This window comes from Ictalurus furcatus, chromosome 7, assembly GCF_023375685.1.
Source record: "Ictalurus furcatus strain D&B chromosome 7, Billie_1.0, whole genome shotgun sequence".
Classification (NCBI taxonomy): Eukaryota; Metazoa; Chordata; class Actinopteri; order Siluriformes; family Ictaluridae; genus Ictalurus; species Ictalurus furcatus.
The window spans coordinates 10,957,374-10,979,187 of record NC_071261.1 but is presented as its reverse complement, the minus strand read 5'-3'; the positions used below and the strand labels follow the sequence as shown (position 1 = coordinate 10,979,187).

General features: G+C 40.8%; 1 protein-coding gene across 7 annotated transcripts in view; it reads left to right on the top strand.

Annotated features, from left to right (window-relative positions):
• Positions 1–15,563: 15,563 nt before the first annotated feature.
• Positions 15,564–21,814, top strand: part of zgc:110158 (uncharacterized protein LOC553590 homolog) — a 53,930-nt gene continuing 47,679 nt past the window's right edge. For all 7 annotated transcript variants that reach the window (XR_008386270.1, XR_008386271.1, XM_053628332.1 and 4 more), the window contains exon 1: positions 15,564–15,775. Coding sequence is in view for 5 of the 7 variants with exons in the window: in XM_053628332.1 (XP_053484307.1) it covers positions 15,720–15,775 (56 nt within the window). In the remaining 2 variants the exon portion in view is untranslated. The remainder of the gene's footprint in view (positions 15,776–21,814) is intronic.

Genomic DNA, 21,814 nt, shown 5'->3' with positions numbered 1-21,814 from the left:
TGGTTTAGAGCCACGGGCTCCAACTGGGCCTTAATAAGCATCATATGTGGAATCAGTGTGGAGTCCCAACCCAAGACCTCTGCCTTGGCAGAAGAACCCAGCAAAGCAAGTAGGGCTTACGGGGCAAAGGTTTGATTTGATCATCCGGTACTTCTGGGTTCACTTTGCACCCAGCCATTTCTATTTTTTTTCTGGGGTCTACTGTTGCCACGTATGTATGTCGTCCTGTTCAAATTTCTAGCTAAAGGAGATTGTGGTTTCCTTAACTGTCCTCAATAGTCAGTATTATAGTGTTGACATTCTGTTTATTAGTTATTAGATACTGAGAGCTTTACTAAGGAGGCAATTAAGCAGAGTATGCTCTTAATCAAATGAAGTTCATAATAAAGGCTATGACTGCTAAGTTCCTCCACTCACCCTTACTTTAATCTCACATGCCAGACTTTTAGCTAGAGAGTATGGTAAACTCTGTCAATAAATGTGGCCAAGAACCATCTACTTTCACAGAAACATGACATGACAGCTGACCAACCACAGATCTCGTCCCATAGCCTGTTGGCAAACACACTAGATTATCATGTGTAATCATCACAATGTGCTTCAAACTTCACAATTCTTTTGAAGATGGGAACGGTTTTCAGTCCAGCCATTATATCTTGCTTTGAAAAGCTTATTGCAGTGCTGCAGTGTTTTCACGCTGGAAACCAGCACATGGAAGTATGGAGAACCAATCAGAATGCAACTCTCAAGATTCTGAAGCTTGTGGCCAGAAAAGTGTACAAAAATGGGAGGCTGAAATGACTCAAATTTTAATCTCGAATCTGCAACTTTTACACTAGTGTGAGTTATTACAAATTTGCATTCATGAGACTGTGCTTTCTCTCTCTCTCTCTCTCTCTCTCTCTCTCTCTCAATTATGAGGGTTCTTTGTATGCAGAACTAGTTCTGAACTTATCCGCAGTATTCATGCGCTCCGCTTCTCAAACAGAAGGAGACACAGACAGTGTTTTGATACAGGAAGCTAGTTTGATTTGTTGGATGTAGTGTGATGAAACTTGAACTAGTTCAGATTGGCTACGTCTTTTCACTGAATACAGTTCCATTCTCATTTTTTTTTTTTTTAATCTGTTTTACTCCATTTTCTTCCAATTTGGTCATTTGCCAATTCCCACATCAGCTACCCGCCAGTTAGGGTAAAGGGTAAAGTGCTTCCTAATCCTCCTTCCTCCCTCCATCTTTTTGAACTGTTGCTCATGTTATGTCACAGGGTGGCTGTACACACTTGGAGGACAGCGCTAACTGCCCTGTAAACCACACAGACACCCAAGATTGGTTAGTGTTGCTCTGATTGACAGGGGATAGAGTATGCCATCCCGCCCACACAGACAGCACGGCCAATTTTGCTGTCTTGGATTCCCAGCCATGGATGTGGCACCAGTGATCTCCTGACAATAGGTTGAATGGGTTTCTGTTGCACCACTTGGAAACAGATCTAATTTTATAGTTTTAGTCATCCAGAGATTGAGAGATCTGGATTTGAATTGACGAACTAAGCTTCCTCTACCACTTCTCCTAGCCGTCCCCCCACCACTGAAAGGTTTCTCCTCCTGTTCTGTCGGCTTAGCGGCTGCAGTGTGTGGTATCTTAATGGATGGTTCAGAGGCCACTGGCGAGGTTGGTAATACATAAATCAATTTGTAAAGACATTTCTTCTTGGGTGCTCAAGGGAGCTCAAGGGTTTTTGTTTTTTTTGCTTGACTCAGCATAGCTCCTGCATTTAACAGAATGGTGGGGACCGTAGCTCCTGCTTTGTAGGTGGTATCAGCAATGCACCTATCATAGTCCTGAAGGAACCTGTTGTTTGTCAAATGGTGCCTGTCAGATGCCGTCAGGTATACTTGTGTGTTCAGGTGAAGGATCAGGACAGGTCCAGGGGTGTAAAGGTTCCTCTTGTGTTTCTCTCCACCTGATTTATGTGAGTTTAGAATTCCTGCCCCACCAAGGAAACCACCAAAAATGTAAAAAAACAAAACAAAACACTGAAATGCTCCCTCAAGCAGGCATTATTTATATATTTATATATATATATATATATATATATATATATATATATATATATATATATATATACACACACACACACACATATATATATATATACACATATACATACATACATACATATATATTATGCCTGCTTGAGGGAACATTCTCCATGTTTCTCCATGACTACACATGTTTTGCTGTTGCGCTTTTTATTACATCATCTTGTCGGGCTCGCTTCCATTAACCAGTAATCATGGAAATGCAACGATTCTTGCCAGCCTTTCCAGAAATTTGCTTAATATTTGCAAAACATTTGGATGAAAACATATCTATTCTTTTACTCACTTGCTATCCTTCACTTTCTGTTTCTTTCTCTCGCTTTCTGTCTGTCTGTCAGTCTCTCTCGCTACACCTTATAATGTCTTCTAATTGAGCTAAATCTCATTATTCCTCGCCAGGCTAATGGCACTGTCACTATATGCAAGACTGCACATCTTAAAACAGATCAAGCAGGACTTTATGTCTGAGATTAACACCGACTAGATGATGAGATTTGTTTGATTTCCCATGCTCTCTTACTCTCTATCTTTCTGTCTCTCTCTCTCTCTTTCTTTGTCTCACCACAACATGTTTTCTAATTGGGCTAAATCTTATTATTCCTGGACATCTTTATACAGTTCACTTTGTAAGTGGAGTTAACATCATCTACGTATAAGAGCAGACGGTTTGGTTTATGCACGCTCTCTCTCTCTCTCTCTCTCTCTCTCTCTCTCTCTCTCTCTGTTCTCCACAGAGACGTCTCGCTTTTCTTCTCAATGGCTTCTTTCCCTTCCACATTCCATTGAGAGTACGCCTCTTAACACACGCAAGGCATGCTCTTAATACACAACTGTTTTACTTGGTAAATCGAGACACCCCTTGATGCACAATTTGCATGGATCCGTGGCAAGATTTGGTTAGCCGTTGACAGCAACAGGGAGACTTTTATAAAAATAAATAAATAAATAAATAATAAAAAAAGGCCTGACGTTGCTAGCACAGATTTGCAAAATGGATGAACTGGTAAACGTGTGTATACTAGTGACTTTGTATGCAAGTGCCAAAAGAGTTTGAGATATTTCTTCTATGGAAAAAAAAAATGTGTTTATGTAGAAAAGCAGGATTTATGAATGAAATAAACCACACACACACACACACACACACACACATTATATATATATATATATATATATAAAATATTTACAGAAATGCAAGGTTTTTCTGGTTGGTGGGGGGGAGAATAATGGAAGCCATGCTTCTCCACTAAAGAGAAAAACTAAAGAATGAAGCCCTGGCCCTTTGTACCTCCCTGTGTCTGTAGTTTGTACACATGCTGTGTGCGTGTGTGTGCGCGCATGTGTGTGTGTGCGTAAAGGAATGGGGGTGGGGGGGGATCACGGAGGCCCCGCAAAGAGACATGAGAGGCTCTGCAGGCTTGGCCCCGGGCACAACTGTCAACAATATATGCCTCCATCACTCAGACAAAAGAAGAACTGCAGGAAGACTCAAGAAAAGAAACACACTGGGTCGGTATTTATTACCACGTGTTCCACTCAGTTATGGAAAACACAACTGGAGTCACTAGGAACATGGACCTGGAGTGTGTGTGTGTGTGTGTGTGTGTAGGGGGGTGGGGGGGGGGTGTCAAGGGAATGAAAATAACTGTAGAAATGGCTATCTGATCCTTTCTTCAGGTGATTTATCCACAGGTCTTTGAGAAATTACAGTTTATGGGGATTTGGCATGAGGAGAGACATAGAATATGGTCTATGATCGTTTTCCATTTCGTATTTATATTAAAATATTACATTGTATTTTATTGTATTGATCACTTCCAGCAGTCAATATTGAAAAACCTACAGTTTAGGTCAGGCTTTGTTTTATAATCTCACACTGGCCTCTTTACACACACACACACACACACACATACATTCCTTCTCCCCTTCCTTCTCTCTCTCTAAGCCTTGTAACCCCCACCCCCATCATCACCACCATCATCATCATCATCATCACACGGCTTTATTTTCTTCCCTTTTGTTTTGTTCCAGACTCCGGTTCCACGTTTTCTCCGCTGCTGCTTCGCCCTGACTCATTGTGGTCACATTTGCAAAGATGCACGGCACTCGCCAGCCGCGTTACACACTCGATGACCTCACTGAATCTTCTAATGCAGCCGAGCCTGTGGAACTGATTACTGTGGACTGGAGTTGCTAATTTATGCCCAATACGTAACCTCGGGAGAATTTAAATGTCTCTTTTTATGGGTCTGGTCTGGCAAGACACATTTTTATCAGTGGCACGGTTCCAAATCAAAAATGGCACCTTAAAATGTGGAGAAAAAGACAAGATCGTTTATGTTGGGGGGGGTATACAGCTTGGTATATATTTTATTACATTTCCTCAACCTCCGTTGCATATTTTGGAACTTGATTAAGCTCGAACGGATCAAACACACCAAGTTAAGTGGCAGTTTTGAATAGAAGTAGGATGTCTGAGGTGCAGGTCAACGTAATTGACCGCACTGAACACCAGCCCCCTTGGTCCGTGGTGAAGGAGCTGGAGGTTTGTCCAGGCCAGGAACAATTAAAGCTGTACCACATTTAATAAATGAATAAATCCAGCAGATGACAGCCACCAGCTTAAGGTGCATTTAATCTCTAATTAACGAGCCCCTCCCCTAGAAAACCCTGTTAGCTATGCTAATTAACCCGCTGCTAACGAGGAATCTGCTAATGCAGATTTCCTGTGGAGAAACCTAAAATCTGATCGAAGAATTGTTCTGCGTTGGACGAACCAATTTTAAACACCACCGATTTATTTATCTGCTCATAATGTTGAGTAATGTTTTGGTTAATATTTCAAGATTTCCATTCAGGCTGCATAATGTCTGTAGCCCATAAATCATGTTCTTGACTAGACCAAAAAAAAGTGAAATTAGAGACAATTTCTCCGCATAAATAGTTCCATAAAAAAAAAGGTTGATGTTTTGAGTTTCCTCTTGTGCCTGGTGTAGATTGAAAAAAGGGGACCTTATCAGTTGTTTTGCTGCTTGTGTCACCTAGATAATTCTTACCTACAGACATCCAGACATTTTGTAGTTAAAGGTGGTGGTGGTGGTGGTGTTGGGGAGGGGTTTCCTCCGTTTGTGTACTGGAAAAATCCGGGAATTTCTCATTAGGCCGTGGAGTGAAGATACGGCGTGCTCGCATTTCATTTGCATGTCGTTAACTTGCTTCGTCGCCGTCAAGACAGCCCAGCAAGCCTTCAGAAAAAAAAAGAAGCTGTTTTCTCCACTTCTTTTCTCGCAGACATGCCTGTGCCTCTCCTCGAGCTTGAAAAAAAAAAAAAAAAAACAGCCTGCTTTTCATCCCAGATGTGTGGAAAGGGTCATAAACTCTTCCTGGGCTTTAGCTAGCCCCCCTCCTCTCCCCATCTGTAATTGGATGCAACAACGCTTGCTCTAGAAAAAGAAAAAAAAGGGTGTCTTTTTTCCGTCCTAGGTGCCTGGGACCACATTCAATTAAAAAGAACCAGAGGGAAAAAACCGGTGGCTGTGGAGGTTGTATGGCATAGCCGAAGATCTGCCATTCGGAAAATGGTGACAACATGGCACCTGAAATACGCACATGTCTGATTAGCAACATAAATTTTAAAGAAACTAAACAACATTAAAAAAAAAACAAAGATGACGCATATCGTTAATGATTAACTAGGTCTATTTGTGTTGTGTTTAGGTGCAATCATACCTTGGAAGAGATCTGATTATTCAGCACTCAGATGGAGATCCATCTGGAACGTCGAGGCTCGTTTTCTATGCTAATTTGCAGGTGCTCCTGGGACGGCGAAGGTAAAATTGTCGAGACCCAAGTTTGTTACGGGGACCTGCTTTTTGACTAATCGATACGAGTATACAACGTGTAATCATATAAGAGCAGTATGTACAGGGGGGAAAGAAAATGATAGAGGTAGAAGTGTGGAAGGGAACAAGGGCTAGAGAGTGTAGCATGTGTGTGTGTGAGAGAGAGACAAAGTGTTTGTGTGTGCTTCTTGAGCCAGCACAGCAGGTTATTTCTGTATGCATGGTGCATCTACTCATTCCGTGAGGAACATCTATCATTTTAGCCGGTGATTAATGGCCATCCCGAGCTTGGCTGGTGCGAAAGCGAAAAAGCCTCGGAGAGGATAAAAAAAAAGAAGAAGAGGGGAACGAGAAAGAGAAATGCCACTGCGACTGCGGCAAGTCGAGCCCTCACACAAACTCGCCGCGTAGTCCAATTCCCAAAGAACCAATACGAAGCGTTTCTCTTTTATTTACATTAGCAAGGTCAAGTATCCGGGCCTGACTTCCACGACCGTGTCAGAATTAGCTGATTATTGGGTTGTTGTATTTTTAAGGGTAAGCGGAAAATGACATCGTTTTTATCACGGGGTCACAGCTGTAAATCCAAAACGCCCAAGACGCCGGAGACAAAGACATCCGATTTAATATCACATCATGCTACAGTATATTGCATATTTTTTTTTACAAAAAAAATCAAAAAAGCTGTTTAAACTCGACGGTTTACACACACAACTCGGACCCCTTTCCTTCCACGAGCATCCCGAGTGGCCTACCCAGCTCCAGTTTAATTAAATAATCACCCCTCTTTCTGAGCGAGTGGGCCAGCTATATGGCTAGTGGTGGTATAAATCAAGCGAAAGGGCATCTCCTGATACACAAACGGAAAAGCGAGCGGATTAAAATAAACGAAGGGTCGTAACGCACAGATGCCCCTATGGTAATGAGGAGAAACGCGGATGCGTAGGTCACTTTTTTTTTTCCTTCCCGTGTCCGCTGCCTCCTTGGAGCTCAGGCACCACTGTTTGCTAGTGAAAGTGTGGAAGCAAACATGGCCGGGAAAGGAGGCAATGCGATCAAGCAAACCGACATAAAGTGGAAATTAGGAATGGAAAAAAAAATGAATAAAAAGTCAAGTTGATGGAAGTAGGTTCTTGTGTAGCATTGAATTAAAGCCATTCCCACTGTCCTTTCCGATTTCCCGAGTCCTCTACCGCGTTAAGGTTCGACGTATTGTGCGTTCTGACCTGCTTTTCTGCTCACCACGCTTGTAAAGAGTCGCTACAGCCTCCCTGCCAGCTTGAACCCATCTTTCGTTCTCATCCGACAAAGTGTTTTTCGTCTGTAGTCCCGGGTGTTTTTTTTTGTTTTCCGCACCATTCTGGAGAAAAAAAACGTCCAGAGTGTGCAATGTGTTATGCGTGAAAATCTGTCTAGATCAGCACTTTACTTTTTAAACACATTTATGAACATGCGTGATTTTATGCTGCCATTACGTGATTGGCTGATTGGATAACTGCTTGAACAAGCAAGGGTACAGGTGTTCTTATTAAGGTGGTCGTTGAGTGTATACTCAAAATACAAATTCATTGCAAATTCATAACAATTCCCAAAATCCTTACCATCCTCGGGGTGGAGTTATAGCTCGGCCGTTGCTTTGCTTCCGATTTCTTTCCTACTAAATTTGTTGGCGATCAGGTTGACTGACTCCAGTATCTCTCTCGCAGTCCTCTCTCTGCATTTCCATTCTCTTCTCCTTCCACACACACACACACACACACACACACACACAGAGCTCTACGCTCTATTCAACCCCCACCTCCCCACTGCTCCAACACCCACAACACGCAGCCCAGAGCAAAGAGGATTTCTTCCTGGCACTAATAATGAGATTTTTTTTCCTTTTTTTTTCTTCCTCGAAGCCTGCCTCCACCGATACAATTCAACACGGGAACCAGAAATACACGTACATTATACATGTACGGTCCTGCGTTAAAGGGGAGCGACTTCAACATGTCAGTCCTAACATCTGTGTTCATTTTTATGTGGATTTGTTTCTAAATGGAGAAGTGATATGGACGGTGTGATAAGGCAGAGATAAAAGTTTGCGGTCTAAAGCTAGATCTACTTCAGTGCCTCCGAGGTTGACATGATAGAGAGAAAGAGACAGCGAGAGAGAGAGAGCGAGAGTGAGTGTGAGGTATGCTCCATGTGAATTTGCCATGGTTGAAAAGAGTGAATTTTTGAGGTTTGGTGCATGTTTGTACCATGATGCAATTCGCCACAACTTGTTTGCAGTGCACCGGTTTTTTTCTTCTTCCTTCTTCTCCCCCCTCACACATACACAGCTGCGTGTTGCATCCAAGACTCCTTGGTTTTTAAAATTGAGCACTAACACTAACTGCTATTAACACGGAATCATCGTCATGCACGTTATATGATTGTAACGAGCATCTAGTATTATTAGGGGAGAAAAAAAATACAGTCGTGCCTAGAGGCTCATTAAGTAAAGTAAGTCATTACATTTCATATATATATATATATATATATATATATATATATATATATATATATATATATATATATACACATACACACACACACACACACACACACACACACACATATACACACCCACATTTATCTTCTAGAGGTGCAGTGGAGAATATTTCTTGGTTGTGCAGCAGTGGTTGGAAAAAGGCAAGTATTTACTATTCTCGGAGTGTCTCGTCAAGTCTCTCTCCATCCCTCACTATCTCCCTCGTTCTCTCTTCCTCCATCTCTCTCTCTCTCTCTTTCGGGAGATAGCTCCGGATTATAGGCGTCAATGTGAAATTTTCAGGCTTCTTTCTGGAAGAAGCAGAGCACGAAAAAAAAATAAAAATATATATATATATATATATATATATATATATATATATATATATATATATATATATATATATATATATGCAGGCGCTACACTGAAAAATAATGCATGAAATACATAAAAACATGGCTTCTACGTCCTACCTCGGTTCCTCTACCTCTTAGGCCCATTGTACACTGGCAACGGTTTCAAAAATAATAAATCGAAGCATTTGAATGAAGTGCTGAGCGATACCAGCTCTGTTCCAGCCATAAAATTACGCCTGTGCCTGAAGAAAAACGGACAAGGCTACGTAATTTTTGTTTTGTGTGTTTTATTTGATGTTATATTAATATACGTAAAGAGAGACTGGATAAGTTTGGGGGTTCTTTTTTTCCCCCCTTCTAAACAGAAATCCTGTTTTCCTACAAATAATTGGAGATAAAGTTAGAAAAAATAATAATACATCCTGCAATGTATGATTTCACTGTTCAACAGTTATTTTAAACAAGTCGAGGATACACTATTATAGTGAACATGTGCGAGGTGTTAAGACCTTGTGTCATTCATCAGTGATCATAGAGCAAATAAGTAAGGAATAAAACACTTGAAGGTGTGCTGTTATAGGAACATAATCAACAACAGGATGGCGTAATGTGACCCGACACAAAGAGGAGGTAAATTGCTCTTTAAGTTGATCACACACTCACTCAAAAAAAAAAATGTCTGAAAACCTAAAGAAACAGCTTTTAATTTTTTAACTGTTACAAACAGCTAACACTGGAGACTCCTTCCTTAAACATTACATAAACATATCCTTAAAGAAATCTCCACTCCGATCAACAATTATACGTTTTTCTTTTTACTGTCCGCCAATGTCAGTTGTCACGGTGCCGTTGTTGTTACCATAGAAAAAATAACATATTTTTACAACGTGAACTTAAAGAAAATTACTGTGGTACTGTATGAAATAACTAACACGTAGGTCGATTAAATTTTTGTCATTTTGGATAACATTACACGTAACAGTTATACGTAAAGATATATGTAACTTTAATTTAAAAAACTTTATACAGTCACATAACCTGCAATGAAACAAACCAACAAAACAAACAAACTTCATAGTAATTAATCATGATGTTCTTAATGTTTTCAAAATCCTGCATTTGTCCCATTTTCATGTTCTTCATCATATGTGTTTATGACTCCAACATACGCTTTGCTTTACCTCATATTGCTTGATTTATGCTTGATGGATCTGCTTATTTGCATTCAAAAAAAGCCAATTTTGCTGTCTTGGACTGCCAGGCTCTAGCATTGTTCAATTTCGAACTTGATGCGAGAGCCAAATGTTCACATGGTTAAAGTCATGGGATTAACTAAAGCTAGCTAGGACATAGCCAAATCGTTTACATGGACAATGTCGTGTCAAAGGCATAAGGTTTGGGAACATCACATTTTCCTAGCATGGGTAAATTATAAACTTATAAACTCTGAGCTATCACAATATTTCCGTCACATTCGCATACATGAACATAAAAAAATGATGAGGTACCAACTGACTGGGAACGAAGAAGACGCGACGTCGTTTACTCATGGTTCATCTGCTCTTACTGAAGATGAGGCGGCTATAATGTCTCACGATCTAGATGATCATCAGATAGTTGGATGCTATTAGGGTGCTTTCATACCTACTTTCTTTGGTGATGCGAATTCTCCTCCCATACTCCGGTGTGAACCAAACATCTGAATTGACCAAATAAATAAATAAATAAATAAATAAATAAGTGAACCAAGGTTTGAGTGCATTACTGACAAAAACTCCATTATGATGGGTCCACACCATAATGATGCTGAGAGCTTTTATCACCACTGTAAAGTTCATTTCAGGCCAGCACTGTGGTGGAACGAATGCCACAACTCCAGGGTCCCCGGTTTGATCCTGAGCTCGGGTTACCATCTGCGAGGAATGTCGCACGTTCTTCCCGTGTGTGCGTGGGTTTCCTTCAGGTTCTCCAGTTTCTTCCTGCCTCCCAAAAAAAACACAGTGGATCGACTGGTATAGCATCCAGGATGTATTTTTGCCTCACCCAGGCTGAATCTTTTTGGCAGGATGACTGAAGGACGTGCACCAACTCACTCTTTTGTGAGTTCTGTAACATGGTAAAACATATACTTTTCTTTAATATAGAAGAACATACATAGATTACCTCTCCCAAATGGATATGTTTTTTTTTTCTTCTTCTAGAGCGCTTAGATCGATACGAATTGCGCAAGCATGTTTAAATAAGTTTACATTTTAGGGAATTTTTTTCCTGTAAAGGAACAGGAGAGAACAGTGGAAATGGGTCTAAAATTGATAATAGCTCCATGAAGACATATAATGTCAGAATAATCGGTTTATTAACCTTGCTGTAAAGTGTAGTGTTGGCATATTATGCCATATGAGTACAAAACATGCTGTAAAAATACTGCTCCTGTAGTAAAAATTCACTGGAGTAAAAGTAAAAGGCCTGATGAAGAAAATGACGAGTAAAAAAAAAAGGTGTTGAGTGAAACCCTACTTATGTTAAGTTATGTTAACTAACCAAGGGAGCTATGCTGAAGTGAACACCACTTCCATTATCAGCTGCATGTTAGCTAATGGCTTACCTGTACATGTTTCCGCAGGTTGGATGTTGAGCTATGAAGCATTCAAACTGAAGATACCTGACAAATTGGCCCAGGGATGCTCATCTGTCTCCCCACTGTCTTCAACATTGCTGCCTCAGGAATTGGCACTTGAAGCGTAGACTTTTATCAGTCTTTATTGTGATTTGCACACCGTCTTCTAACTGGCATACTATTAACTGGTTGCATATATTTTCTCTTGCATGTCCTACATAGGTAAAACGACCTCCATGAGACCCAAAAGAACTGTAAAACACCAGTGAGCAGTGTGATGGGTTGTAAAATCAGTGTGATGTAAAAACCAAGTGAACTAAATTAAAGACTTAATGTGGAGAAACATCTAGCATCCTTCTGCTCTTATACCAAAGCAGCCAATGGCATCTTTTCAGGATCCAGGTGGTTGTCATATGACATAGTATCAGATTTAACGTGGAGGAGCATCCACTTTACTCTTAGCGTATGGGACACAAAGACAACTTCTCAGGATTAAAGGCTTGTGATGTTACTTCACAGCAAGTCCGATAATATCTCGTGAGACGTAAGGCGAGGCAGTTCCTGAGGCAGTTCCTGTAGCCGTGACTCAGAGTGAGCTTGGCCGGAAGGGAGGCCAGGAGAGACCGCAGGATGTTTTGGATAAACAGGAGCAAACCCAGCATGTGTGGTCAAGCTAATGAGCTACAGCAAGCAAAATGAACTTGTTCCATAGCGCCCCACAGGCATCCTTCTCTCACCAGGAGCAAGTAACTCGAATATACCTCGCTGTACACCTGATAACACTGAACAAACTGTACAAATCCATTACTTTTTTTTTAAACTGTGACTTTATGAAATTTATAGAATCGTTTGGGGTTTTTGTTGTCAATAAGTTACAAGGCTGAAATGGTGTAAATAACAGCCTGACTAAGGATGAATCATAGCTCACGACTCTTGAGTTCATTCTTGAGTGTAGTTAAATGTGCAACACAGGAAGCAAACGCTAACTTTAAAAGTCTCAAGTTAGTAGGCACCGAACAATGGCGAAGACCAAGGATGAAAATCAGCTACGACTAACAACCAAAGCAAATCTTAACGAAAAGCTTGGACATTTTCAAATTTGTTAAGAGTGATTTTTCATATTTCAGATGCGTGTCAGTGTCCGGTGTTAGAGGGCCATTTGATTGAACCGATCAGCTAATCACCTAGCGGAAAAACACTAACGTGTGTAGGGTTGTGGTCAACCACAACGTCCTACAGAATGCAATGCCTGTACTTTTCAAGATGTCTATAGTCTCAGGCAGATGTGTACCGCAAACGGGGCCCCTCCTGTGAGCAAGGGCGTCTCTCGGATGCTTTGTATAGGGGGCTGGGTACAACACAGGGATGACTATGTCTATAGGCCAAACGCTGGCATGCTGGCATGCACGTACACCCAGATTTTATGGAAATGGATACAAATTCCAACAACTTGTAATCCCAACAAGTCTACGTATAGTAGTTTGCTTGTTGAATACCAATTTCTTAAACAGTTGCAGTGAAAATCTGCTAATGTGAATAAAAATAAGAACACACATTTATACGTGTAAGTCTTAACACCGACTACACTGAATCTCAAATCTGATTGGTTGGAAGCTGTTGATTTTTCTCTGGCAGTAATCCAACTCACAGAGTTATATTACTGACCACGTTCTAATACGTGATCATTTCTGTAGTAACAACAACAACTTATTTTTCTATTGGACTTCTTTGGTGGGCGCTTCACATAACCTGAGGCCAAACATTAAACAGACCTTTTTAAAGCATTGTTATTGAACAAAAATGAACATATCATTGTTGTTATGGAGATGTTTTGCATAAGACAAATATTTATGGAAGGAGTCTCCAGTGTCAAAGCATTCCTAATAACATGAAAAGCTGCATTTTTTAATTTTTATTAACTTCAAGAGAGAGAAACGTGAGGCTGGTGAGGAAACGACTGTTTATAGCTGCTTTAACTTGCCTATAACTTATGGAGGTTAAAATTCGTTAATAGATTTCGTTGGAACATAATCAACTTTTCATTGCATTGGGCCATATCACACCACCCTGGCACTGATTAATTTCCTATAACAGCAACCCCCCCCCAAGTGGCTCATTTCTTACTTATCAGTCTGACAGCACCTAGTACAACTTCTACGCTAACTCCACCCACACCACTAATTATGCTAACAACAATAATCATGGAAGTGCAACTTTTTCTCTCACTAGCACATTACAATTCAATATCTCAATCTAAACACTTAGTAACTGCCATGCCATAGGATTTAAGAGTAAGTCATGCATCACAAGTCAGTAATGTCTTTGTGAACTTTTATTAGCAAACTTAGCAAAGTATGTGCATTTACAGAATCAAGAATTGGCAGGTCACAATGTTTTACCTATACATTGGCCACACAGATCAGATTGTGTTTGAAATACAGCAGTCTGGTTTATAATTTACCTCCAAACTGGTAGGGTTACTCACATTGTCCTCGTGTGTGTTTAACTGCCGGTTGTATTATCGATGATGCAAAATATCACAAATGTTTACCTTCATTGTAATTCTGTGCATAGATTAACTTGAAAGTCGTCGTCCCCCACACACAAATTTTTTTTTTTGCAAATCCAGTCTTGAAGACCGACTGCTCTGGAACATTTACAATATTTTCCTCCTACAAACACATACAATCCAGCTCCCCAGCTAATGGTAACATCCTTCATGAAGCTGGATCAGGTGGGAGTAATAGACCCATGTCAGGTTTGTATAAACTACAGCGCAGCAGTCTGATTTACAGTCTACCTCTAAATTGGCAGCGTCACCCAAATTGTCCTCACATGGATTGGTGTTTAAATGTTGGCTGTTTTACACAACAGCCTTTCACACCTATTACTCCGTTTACAAGTCCAAATCAGAGTGAACATTCAGACTTTTGCTTAATTTGTTTTGCTTTAATTTCACAGGGCACCTTTTTATATGAACCCAAAAAGCAACAAAAAAAACAAACCCTTTTTCAATTCTTCCGTTAGAAATACACCATTGGAAAAAGGTAAACAAACGTGTATTTTTTTTTCCTCAAGTGCATGTCAAACTCATAAAAAATCATCAGAGAACACAGAGTCGGCACTAATGAAATGAGTAGGTAATTAGCATAAATAACTCGTTTAAAACAGTTTGTGTGTTCTTTTTGTTGGTCGATCCAAATCTCCAGAACGCTGGCTTTCCTGTAGCACTAACGCTCTGTCCTTTGGATCAGTTTAGCAGCTCACGTGTACAAGAAAACACTGGATGCAACCCAAAATACACAACATTTAGTTGGGTTGTTTCAACAGTCCTTTGACAAATGTGAGAACACGGAGTCTGTGGTGAATAAATTAGCAGAAAATGACATAAATAACTATTTTTTTGTGTCAGATCAAATATTATTTTCACTTTTTGTCAGTGGGTCCAAATTTCCAGAACACATGCCATTTTGTTTTGTCCTTTGGCTCAGTGTGGCGCCTCATGATTCTGTCACCTGGAACCCAAAATACAAGGCCTGTTTGGTTGGGCTGATTCAGACTCGATCGCTTTCTGAAATTGGATTCGGAAATTGGACACAATACAAGGCCTGTTTGGTTGGGCTGATTCAGACTCGATCGCTTTCTGAAATTGGATTCAGACGGATTTGGGAATTGGACTAAATACAAGGAGTGTTTGGTTGGGTTGATTCAGACTCGATCGAACCACGGGTAGGGGTCATCTTCAACCAAGAACGAGATCCACTCGCTCTCGGACCCGGTGTTTGGCGTGACGATTGCTGAGTTCTCACTCGCCAAGGGGGGAAAAAACGACGCAGGATTTGATTTAAACGGACTAAATGATGCACACATGAAAGCACTCTTTCAAATCAATCAAACTGTCCTCTTTTGCCAACAAAGAATTATGACGGAATGAGTTGAGAAAGTTGTGGCGTGTGTCAGGTAAATTTTGGTGTGCGTTCCCCTTTAAGAAGCCCCCCTTTCTCCACAGCAGGGGGAGGGCAAGTAAACTCCCGGAACAGCGATTGAAAAAAAAAAAGCTCTCGCGGCGGACTGTTTCAAGTCCCCCCGGTAGAAACTGTGCCTGATTTGTGGCCGATGTTGGAGATGTAAAAAAAAAAAAAAAAAAAAAAAAAAAAAAAAACAGGAGGAGGAAGAAAACCACACACTACCCTGGGTAGCTATGGAGATGGAGCCTTTTCCTGGCCGCTTTCTTTGACAGGCGTCGAGTAGGGGCTTAAAAATCTTTCAAAAACGGAGTCCAACATGTACGCCAAAGGGAAAGGAGCCGTGGTGCCGTCCGATAGCCAAGCGCGAGAGAAGTAAGTTCAAAATTTGTGCGTTGTCACGGAAACCAAACCTGCCGTTAACGTTAAGCGTTAAGCTAACTTACCTGCACGAGCGCTGTGTGCGGAGCCACAAAACTAGTTTACAAACTTGTTCAAACTTCGCCGTTTTTAACTTGCTCTCGTCTTCTTTTCGAGTTTGTGATTACGGTTGTGTTTGTTTTTCTGTCTTTTTTTTCTTTTTCTCTTTTAAACGCTCACGCGCTGCCCCGAAAACTGTTGTTTGGTTTTATTTTATTTTGTTGTTGTTGTTGTTGTTTACAGCCCGTGAGTTTCTCGCGATGCATCTCGCGTGCTTATTTCCACTCAACTTCATTTAGACATTTTTTTGCAATAAAAAAAATTCTACACAGACCTGTGTGCAATTTGTGCATCCACTCGACTTTGTCTCCGTGCATGCTTTGGCACGGGGAACGGATCCGTGGGGCAACGTTTATTACCGTTTAAAAGGCGCGTGCGTGTTAAATAGCTGCAGTTTACCGCACGTATACGTGTTTTGCAATGGCATCGTGTCAGTTTTGCGTTATTTTATTAATGCACTTTTATCAATTTAGACTGTTTTTGCAGTTGCAAAAGTTTGCAAAGTTCTTAGATTAACAGCGGATTCGTGATACGTGTCTATGGACTTTCCCCCCCCCCTTTTTCTTTCATGCATAAGTGCCATACCTGAATCATAGAACTTCAACAACTAGTTTAAGGACGCCTCATGGCCCTCCTGGGCATTAACACTGTGTACATATATACATATACATACACACATACACAGTGTGCATGTCTTAATAAAAGGTAGCAACACACAGGTTGTTGGGTTTCCTGCTACTGTGATCATGTTGTTATGATGTGATGGTGACATTTACATTCCGAGAATATCACTGGTGCATGTAATTAAGGCTGTCATATGAGTCAGATCACAGTGCAAGTGCAAAACGTAGGCACTAGTGAATTTGAACATGTCTCCAGAAACCTTTTTTTTGGTGGGGGGCATAGGCTTGCTTTGTTTGTGTGCACCCCTTAGAGCTGATCTCCAAGTTATGATCTTTAAAACGTTGGTATAACATTGACTGCTTGACTTGTTTATACGGTGTGGTGTGAATGTCACATTAAAAGGCTGTGCACTTTTTAAACTTTTCAAGAAGTTCCTTGTTTTTATCCAGAAGCCTTCGAGACGCGAGATGGTGTTCACTTTGCCCTGGTGTGTGTGTGTGTGTGTGTGGTGGAGTCTCAGCTTCAAATGTTTACACAATCTCTTGCTTTGCTGATAGTGTTACCACTGCCTCCACTCTCTAAGCTGGGCTGAGGAGTCGACCTGACCGGTTTAATCCACCAGAACCGTGGCAGGTGCCGATATTTATTTACAAATACCATATCACGATAACTTCGTAACTCGTGGGTAAATGTTTTTCGTAGGCCAAAACCCAGACGGACAGTTCCTGTCAGATTTACACAAATCTTGATTAATGCTGATCTTTATCGTAAGTGCCAAGCAAGTTCAAGGCATAGCTGATGTACTTGTAGCCCCGCCCACAAAAACTCCATAAAAGGCGAAGCTCGAAGAGAGCTAAAAAACAAAATGGCTACTAAGTGTTGCAGGAGTACCGCATGTTAAATCTTCCAGTAGTGCGGCTCTGCTAGTGCTACAATATTCATGCTAACTCCTTTTGTCGGGCGCCATTACTTTTCTTTTCATCAAATGGTTAATTTTAGCCGTTTGTCATAATTTATATAATTGTTTTGGTCGTCAAAATGAAACGACAGAGTGCGATTTAAAATTTCACTAAATTCAAACGTGTTACTGGAATACATAAGCGATTTAAACGTAACAGCGAAATCCCTAGCTATTTAAAGATTTGACGTAACTCGTTACCGGTTATGCAATTTTATTCGAATATAATACGATCAGTCAAGGTTTGCATTAGTGAGTCTTTTTTTAATCGTATCTAAATTTGCATAAGCTCAGTTCTTGTAGTATATGAATAATTTTTTTTTTTCCATATGATTAATTTTTCACGTATATGACATTTCTTTGGTAAAAGCTCCTACGAACAGTTTACGAAGTAATCCGTACGTATCCAGCACGAGCATTGAGGCTCATTTGGGTTTGAATTATTTTAAGAACCAAACAAAGCTGCTACTAAAGAGTTTATTTTGACTAACGTGGGGGGAAAAGTTGTAGGATTGATGGTCTTAGCTGAGGATACACGCCACAGTGATTCAGATCTTCCCACCATCTTTGCACCATTTATAGATGTTTTCAGCAAGCCATCTTTGAGAAGTGGCTGGGAGTTAGATTTGTGGTGTGGCTGGAGTTGATGATTGGCCAGTAGTGTCATTTTAAATGAACCTCTATTAACCGCCACCACCAACGGCGACGAAAAAGATATTAGCATATTAGCATTTAATTTGTGTTGCTTTAACCGAGACGGTAATCCCAAAACCATGTCATTTCTCTGGGTTTGTCCCGTCAGTGAGTTTAAATTTTGGTCAGTAATCTGAGCCAAGAACTACTTTAAAACCACACGACGTCCAGAGGTTCAGGCGACATCACGTCTTTAACGAAAAAATCGTTACGCCGCAGAAAGGTTACACAATAAGATGTACAAAATGTCTCCCTTTGAGTAGAGCTAGCCAGAACTTTAAATAAAAAAAAATAAAAAAAATGCAGGCGATCTAATGAATAGAAACTCTGAGCACTCCTTTCCACATCAGTTTTCTCAGTAGATTGGCATACAGCCAGGGAGGGTACTGGCTCTTTAGCTTGCAAGTTAGCTTGCTAATTGCGAACGAGCATGACGCCCAGTCAGCCACGCAGCCGTGTTGATTTAGCCAAAGACGGGTTTTAACCGAGCGTCGTTATTTGCATCCAGCAACAGCGATGTGGCTTAGATGTTCGAATCCTTTGCTGTAGCGTTTCTCTTGCTGAGAGGAAGCAGAATTTTGGTTGGGGTTGTCAAATGCAGCTAGACATCAACAGTCACTGCTGAGAGATTTGGTTTGCCATCACGGGGTGAAAATTATTTTTCGTGGCGTAGTTGGGAACCAGAGTCTTCTAACGAGATGTCAAAATCTTTTGTTAAAGTATAAACATGGCTCGGAGATAAAACAAGTACGGGATAAGGATTTGCATCTTGTGTATGACGAGCCTAGATATCACAATTGTATTCCCAAGCCTTGTACCAGCTAAAGAAGTCCCCGTTAGCTGATTTAATTGGATCAGGTGGATGAAATCATGTGAGCAGAGGTACCCCAGGACCAGGGGTGAGAACCACTGATCAGGGATGCTCTCTTATCCATGCGTCCTTGTTGAATTATTGACGGGACGGTTGGAAACACGATTTTCCTAACCGTCCCTTTTGAAAGGCTCTTACGTACAGAGAGGCTTCATCCATGTTTTAAGACGGCCTTTTGTTCAAGGGCCTCGGGCGACATGTCAGGTGTGCTCAGAGAGCGTAGTCTTTTTCTTTTTTTCTTTTTTTTTTTTTTTATTTAACGTTGACATCTAGGAATCAGCATGGGGTCCCCGTCTCGGTACGTGCACCACGTTGATTAGTGCAGTTACGCTGCAGGACTCTGGCATCCCAGACGTTCTCCGGTTTTGTTTTAATGCGCTCAGATTCGACATCCTAAACGAAAGATCGTTCATGTAACGTAAGCATCAGGCTTGGGGTTAAAAAGAAAAAGAGTACGCCGATTTGCGACTGCTGCACCTGGGATTACGTCGCAAGCCAAGCATCCTGACCTGTGTTTAATCTTCCCCTTGTGTACAAGACTCCCTACAGAGAAACAAGGTGTCCTGGTGAAGCCGTTCCCCAACAGGGGCTAATAGGGAGTCTCGTGTCCTGTCACTCCTTCCTGTACCATCTTGTAGCACTTTCTCTCACTTAATAGGGAGTCTAATGTCCCGTCACTCCCTCCTGTACCATCTTTCTTAGAATGAACCCTTGAGCTCCAAAGCCTGTTAGACCTGCAAGCCTCAATCAGCGCTACAGTCAGCCCTCTACATTCAGCCTGGCATGGCTCTCTGGGGCAAAGGCAATAAGGCGGCAAAGCGAGAGGGAGGGAAGATGGGAGGCAGCGAGGAGTTGTGATGGATTTGTCCCCCCAAGCATTCCCTCGAGCAAGCCTCTATTCAGGTTTTTTCGAGAAGCAAGAAAGCCAAGTTTTGTGTCAGCAAGAATTCCTCGTCGTCGTTGCCGCTCCTTCACCTCTGAGAATACTGCGCTCTTTCAGATTTGCATACTTTACCATCAGGATGCGGCCATTTGAATTGGAGGAGGAGCCGAGCGTAGACCGAGAGTGCTTCTTTTTTTTTTTTTTTTTCCCCGTCTTGGAATAGATTTGAATAGGGCTAGTTTAGTTTGACTGTGGGAATTTGAATAGAGGAGGGATTCTGTGATTATTTTTTATTATTTTGTTCAATGAACGTGTTTCAAGATGGTGCAAGTCTTCGTGTTCTCAAGGTGGTTCTTATTCAACGTTCCTCATATCAGTGTTCTGGTGCCATTGAGTAGGTGCTTATTTTTATATATATATATATATATATATATATATATATATATATATATATATATATATATATAAGAAATTGTAGCTTTCCATGAAAATGGTACCTTTTTTTCTTTCTTTCTTTCTTTCTTTCTTTCTTTTTTTTTAAACTGCAGTTACATTTGGCGGTTAAAACACTGACCAAGTCTCAGCCAGATAACTGACTTTGGTCCAGCACCTTCTTATTCTGGATCTGTCTCCATTCACCCCCTCCCCTCCTTTCTCATATCACAGCTAAGCTACCACCCCCCATCCCCCCCACATCCACACATGTTTAAGTCCCAGCAGTTGATTATTATTATTATTATTATTATTATTATTATTATTTTATTTTTTCTATCACTCCCCCTTCTCTTGAAAATCAATGGTTTAAGCCACACTGTTTCAGTAGGTCTGGAAGTCAGGCTTGAACCTGTAAAGTTCATCTCCAAATGATGCTACAGGAAAAGCAGCGAAATCTTCAATTGGTCATTTGGTGAATAAAAAAAAAAATCGCCTGACCAAAAGCCAGCTCAATTTCAAGTTCAGTTCAGGCGACTGTTTTTAAACTGTCTCACACTTCTCACAGTTTAGAAACATTCACCTGAATTGAACTTGAAATTGAGCTGGCTTTTGGTCAGGCAAATTTTTTTAAAAAAAAAGTTTGCTATGATGTATTAGGCATACAGTCACGGCAAATATTCAATTCAATTTCAATTAAATTTTATTCGTATGGCGTTTTTAACAATGGGTATTGTCTCCAAGGCAGCTTTACAGAAATATGTAAACACAGGATATAGATTTTAAGCATGCGAATTTATCCCTATTGAGCGAGCTGGTGGCGATGATATGCGGAAGAAACCTTGAGAGGAACCAGGCTCAGAAGGGAACCCGTCCTCATCTGGGTAACAACGGATAGTGTGAAAGTAAAAGAAAGTTCATTAAGGTTTTTATATGAAGTCTGTTTGTTTGTAGTCTCTCATATCTCTCACTTAATTTCCTTCACCCATGACTTTTTTTTTTTTTAAGGTTGGGGTGGCCATTGGTTCCCAGCTTGATGCACATCTCTCATTACAGGATTCTTGCAGTAACCATTTACTTATATATATATATATATATATATATGTGTGTGTGTGTGTGTGTATATATGTACATATGTATGTATATATATTTCTATTTATGTATTTGTACACACATCTCAGACTCTCTCGATCAGTCTTCTGCCCAGTCACATCTTTTTTGACCAATGCAGTTATCCAATCAGCGAGTTTTGTGTCAGCAGGGTAATGCATGAAATCCTGCAGATACAGGTCAAGAGCTTCAGTTGATATTCACATCCAACATCAGAATGGGCAGAAACGTGATCTCAGTGACTTTAAACGTGGTTGTGGTGTAGTTGTTGGTGCCAGATGGGCTGGTTTGAGTATTTCAGAAACTGCTGATCTCAACAGTCTCGTGGAGTTTACACTGAATGGTGTGAAAAACAAAAACCCA